This window comes from Salvelinus sp. IW2-2015, linkage group LG36 (assembly GCF_002910315.2).
Source record: "Salvelinus sp. IW2-2015 linkage group LG36, ASM291031v2, whole genome shotgun sequence".
NCBI lineage: Eukaryota > Metazoa > Chordata > Actinopteri > Salmoniformes > Salmonidae > Salvelinus > Salvelinus sp. IW2-2015.
The window spans coordinates 26074972-26080966 of NC_036875.1; the positions used below are offsets into that span (position 1 = coordinate 26074972).

Sequence of the window (5995 nt, forward strand, 5' to 3'; positions counted from 1 at the left end):
AAGAATTGCGTCTCACAATGGCTACTTTGCAAAATGGAATAGTGATAGTGTCCTAATTTAAATGTAATTAAGTACCAGCAAATAGCTTGTCGATAGAGATTTCAGCTCTGTAGGCCCAACTGAAATAAAACAATGTGGGTTGGACGTATGATTGCGTTGCATCTGCATGGCCTACATGCTAGTCATTATAATTATTCATTTGTTTTGAAATAATGTGAAGCGCATCGCTTTTGCTATAACGTTTTGGTGTATGCGTGCGCGTGCGTGTGGGTGCTCCTATAATGCCATTCCACCTATAATGCAATTACACCCCACAGACAGGTGTGTTAGTGGGCCTATACATAATAACGTTTTAAAAAAATTTGATAAACAAAGAATCGAAAGACGGTATAGAACACGGGCTCATGTTGTGGACATAACCATGCATAAATCAAAACACATCATGGATCACTCATCTGGTTATGTCTGCACATTTGTTTGTGGGACCAAGGCACACGTGAATTAAATTAGCCTGAATATATCAATATTTACACACACACACACACACACACACACACACACACACAAACACCACACACACACACACACACACACACACACACACACACACACACACACACACACACACACACACATATATATATATAATCAATAGACCTATATATTAAAAATCAATTAATTAATTGTGCGCTATCACCACTTTGTTTAGAGAAGCATTTGTGCATGCATAAACCCATTTAGCTTCCTAATAATTTGGGCACATATCATAAAGATAAATCTAACCTATAAAAGGCGACGTATGTGGCCTATACGCATTTGCAATTGTATAATTTGTATACATCCGTATAGTTTAGGCCTACTACTGTGTTCTCGGTCTAGCATTCTTTTGCTGAAAATACAACAGGCAGGTTTGCAGCAGGCGAGTAGCGGTGATAATCTTGTTGGGTTTTCTTAAACCCATTTGGTACCATGTAGCCTACTTACCCAGAGATGCGAGACTTTATTGGATGTCGTCTCCCGTGTCCAAAAGTATCTCGGTCATTGATTGGCCCACTGCACGTTCGAAGGGGTTCACGCGCTTCCGGTTAGTGTGGGAAACGTGTGGGAGAAGCTGAGTGATGTGAGGAGTTGGTGAAGATCGAACTGTCATATAGACAGTGGTGGAAAGCTCGTGGCTGCGAGAGGAGCGTGCAATGCATTGTCAGTCTTGTCATAGTCGACTACCATGACACGTTGGTGCGTTACGCACGAGGGATGTCAACAATTTAGAAATCAAAATGTGCACCAAATCAGAGAGGGAGTAATTATCCTTTAGTGTGCACCGTATTGCTTCATTCTTGTCATATTTTGATTCAAATACAAACAAACAAGTGGAATTGGTTAGGAGCCTGCATCGACCCCTTTGCAACCATTTTCAGTGATGGAGGGGCAAAGGGATCTACACAGCCCGGAGTTGAGTGAAGGGGAGAGCGTTTCTCCTTCTCCTAGTCTGCCTTCACCGCCCATCCTGCCTCTCCAAGCAGCGCAGCAGGCGCACAGAACCACCAACTTTTTTATTGACAATATTCTACGGCCAGATTTCGGCTGCAGGAAGGAGCAGGGCTTAGGTGCGAGGGAGAGGTCGCAGACTTCCAGTCGAGAGCGCGCCCACCCTTTGGTCGCCAGACCGACTCATCCTGGAACGCCATGCCAGGACTCCAATTGCAGCAGCGACAGCACTTCTTCTTCCACCTCGTCCTTGGCCTTGTCTCCAACCCCCAAAAAGAGCACCTCGTCCTCGAAAGCCAACGAGAGCTCCGTAGGCAGCACGCCCAAGTTCAGCGAGAACACTTCTCCTGTTATGGTTGTGAGCGGCGTTAGTAGCGGCGCAGCGCCCTCCCCCGAGTCCCAGCCGCTGCTGTGGCCTGCCTGGGTGTATTGCACTAGATACTCGGACAGGCCCTCATCTGGTGAGGCAATAGTTTTTTAACAAGCTTCATCAGGGTATTGTAGCCTAATGCGTACTTTTATAAATGCGCAATAGTCCATTTGCAGAAATAGTAGTCTTTCCTCAACATGCTTGTATTTGATGTGTTTTCAATTAATCCATACCTTTATTTGTGAAAAAAAACTGTATTTTATACTCTCTTTTCGCACTGTGATGAAGGATAAAATGTGTAACCTATAGTGCATGCTTAGTGGTCCTGTTACTGCATGAAAATAATGACTGACTGAGTGCAAAATATAGGCTAAAATACTCAATCAATGTTCAACTGGAATCAAACCTTCTCCATTTTAAATTATGCTATAAGCTATTATTTGTAAAGAATCCTTTATTTATTACAAAAATATAAGGAGCAAAAAAGCACATATAGGCCACTTGGACAATTGTGTGTTGATATTATACATAAATACTGTAATAGGATTGTGTAGCATCAGTATTAACCTACTGTATATTTTGTCATTTATATATTGATCTTGAGTAATGTATTGATTTGATGCTATTCAAGATGGTCTACCAATATCTGTCATTCACGTGGTGCAAGTTGGAAAATATTCACTGATTGGCTTAGTTGACTGATAGACTTAGTCTAGCATGTGCACAATCTACCAATAAAGTAAAATAAATGGAAACAGTGAAAAATCGAGTAGTTTGTTTTCAAGAGCATTTTTGAGAACATATCAGAACATGTTAACAACATGTCGTTGATGACTGTGTGGCCTAACATTTCACTCTTCTCATTTGCAAGTGAAATCTTGGTCCCATGACCACTGGTTGCATCTTGTAGGCTAAAGGCCTACAAAAAATTTCCTTGCAGATGTGACATGTCTTAAAAGAATGTAACTTAAAATGAGAACATACTCCATTAATTGAATTGAACGAGAGATATAGTCCTTACATTTGACATAATACAACTTTAGGCTCATATAGGGTCTATATAGGCTATACGTGTATATTATTCATAACCTACAATCATTTTAATGGACCGTGTTCAATATATTTTTAAATCTCAATGAGACTAGACAAATCAAGGTTGAATATAATTAAGTTAAAGAAGGTGCACTTGAAAAAACGAGAACATGGAAAATAATCTCGTTGCTGTCGACATATTGAATTAATTAACAATTTTGACTGTCTTGATAGAGGATGTATATTATCTGTGTATGCACTTAGTGTAATTCTCCCAACTTACTTTGTTAATCAATAGCAGCCTAGGCTACGTTAAATGGTAAGCATGCACAATGTCTATTTTGTTTGGGCTAAGAAAGTCCAATGGTTCCAATGGTGTTTTGGCATGTGAATAAATGAGCTTTTCATAATTAAAATACACTTGTCCAAAAGACTGCGTTTTATATATATTTATTTAATTAGGTAAGTCAGTTAAGAACAAATTCTTATTTACAATGACGGCCTACCGGGGAACAGTGGGTTAACTGCCTTGTTCAGGGGCAGAACGACACATTTGTACCTTGTCAGCTCGGGGATTCAATCCAGCAACCTTTCGGGTTACTGGCCCAACGCTCTAACCACTAGGCTACCTAACGTAGGTATTGACAAAATCATTGCAAAAATAATGGCAGGGAATTTAAAGATAGGCCTATATAAATCAATATAAAATAAAAAACAATTTACCTAAGATTTTGTATTTGTGTTAGAAAAAGAAGATAGGCCTAGCATCAAATAGCCTACAAACTTAAAAATAAATATTAACGGATAAATTATATTTCCTGTTTCCTATCATTTTGTTTATTTGTGGCTGTTTGTTTGTCTCCAGCCCCATGATAATGTTGTATATTTAAATGTATACTGTATCGTACCCATACGCACATAGGCCTATACCTAAATCTTCATTTTGGGCGAAATATTTTAACGTAAATTCAGGATATCTGAATGAATGCCTTTATTAGCCTATGTCAACATAGCTAGAGATCACTGAGCTGTAATGAGTTTTAGGGTTTGCACATTTTTGCTAAATAATTATGATAGTCGACCCACAGCTACTTCACACAAAGGCCTGCCGCTGAGTGCAGCATGGACATTACTCTTTTCAGTAGCCAAATGTTATTCACAGTGATTATTAAAGGTCTACCATTGGGATGACCATAACGTTATATAGCCTACAGCAAATACTTACCCTATAATAACGTTTTGTTTATTATTGTTTATTATTATTAGCCTACCATCATTACATTGTTTACTTTTATTATTATGAATATAGGATCATGGTTATTATTAGGGTACGTTGCTTTTATTATTTGGCTATTATTATGAAGTCTAACCTAAAATCAGCAATTTAATTGTTTCTGGGTGATGAAAGCTATAGATCTCTGGCGCTCGCTGAATATTTATATTCCCGTTTTTATTGTCGTCCCTACTGTAGGCCCAAGGACACGGAAATTGAAAAAGACGAAAAACGAAAAGGAAGACAAGCGACCCAGAACGGCGTTCACGGCTGAGCAGCTTCAAAGACTGAAGACGGAGTTCCAGGCCAACCGTTACATTACGGAGCAGAGGAGACAGTCTCTAGCCCAGGAGCTCAACCTCAATGAGTCACAAATCAAAATCTGGTTCCAGAACAAACGGGCCAAAATCAAAAAGGCCAACGGCTATAAGAACGGCCTGGCTCTCCAGCTCATGGCGCAAGGATTGTACAACCATTCCACCACCACCATTCAGGAAGACAAGGAGGAGAGTGACTGAGACTTCGCTTGCCCCAAATGTGCTACAAACTCGGAAAACTATGGTGCAGGAGTCACCTTTTGGGGACGGAATATTTGTGGATAGTCAAGGCTAGTGTAAAATATGTTCAATTTGTTGATAGGCTTGTGTATGAACATAAACGATAAAAATATGCATACAAGCTACGAACATGATGGAAAATAAATAGCCAAAAATTAGACTGTATAGATAATTTAAGGAGAAAGGGATACAATACTACTCACCCTGCACTTGGATAATGATATGATTGTTATCTTTGTCGCTTTAGGCCTAATGTGTGATTTATCTCTTTTATATCAAACCTCGATGAATTTACAGACTCCATGATCTGCCACTTCAAGCCAAAGATTTTATCGAAAAAAAAACAGCCTGAAAAAAATAACATCTATGAATCTCTCTCTTATAGACTATACTTTCTTCCTGAACTGCGAGTCCCTAACAATCAGTAGGCCACTGTTTTAAGATAGTTGTCTGCCGCTTGATGTATGCCTCAACCTATGTGTGGGCCTGAAAGATTGGCCTATATGACTCATCTCGTGTTGGATTCGCGATATCTTGGAATACTACAACGAAATATATGTGATCTCCCTCGACAGTTAGAGGGAGTATATTATCTACTACATCTAAACCATGTTTCCAAATTAACATTTTTATATTGGAAAAAAGGCAACACTACTCTTTTTTGTATTGTGCACTACTCTGTGCAATAGGTTCAAGGATTAAATTAATAAATCGTAGTGTCTGTGGAGTTGGTTTGCAGCTCATTGATTCAAGTGAGTGGGGTCACTGTATCCATATTCACATGGTGTATTTTACAAAGGAACATTTTATTATGAGGCATGATGATATCAGGCCTGTTCAGAGCGTTGCAGGGCATGACATTGCCTTGCCGTGCACTACTACAGCGCTCACTCATTTCCTTAACTTTTTGTGTTGCACTACAAAGATAAAACTCACCATTTGCTCGTGTAACGAATGAGAGCCAGTCAGAGCACGCGGCTTAAAGTGTGGCTGGATTCATAGGTCACGCGACTCTCTTCAAGATCATGCGCACGGTCTGTGTGCACAAGGTTGGGTCCACGAGTAAGTAAGATTGCTTCCTTTAACACTTTAGGCCTATATTGCAGGTAAATAAAAAATGAAAATAACATTATTAATGACAATTATACTCAGAATGACATCCCTTATTCTTAAATTCTTGTAGATATAACATTTAGATTTAAAACATCTTCCCAAACATTTGGATATTATAGCCTGATCAGTTGAAAATACATTATTCATTTGAATTCTGATCTG

The 5995-nt window shown here is 39.2% G+C and overlaps 1 protein-coding gene across 1 annotated transcript; it reads left to right on the forward strand.

Annotated features, from left to right (window-relative positions):
- Positions 1-1036: 1036 nt before the first annotated feature.
- On the forward strand, positions 1037-5447 carry LOC111959856 (homeobox protein engrailed-1-B-like). The gene is made up of 2 exons (XM_023981684.2): positions 1037-1949; positions 4362-5447. The coding sequence occupies exons 1-2, from the start codon at positions 1421-1423 to the stop codon at positions 4679-4681; spliced, it is 849 nt and encodes a 282-aa protein (XP_023837452.1). The 5' UTR covers positions 1037-1420; the 3' UTR covers positions 4682-5447.
- The last annotated feature ends 548 nt before the right edge of the window (positions 5448-5995 follow it).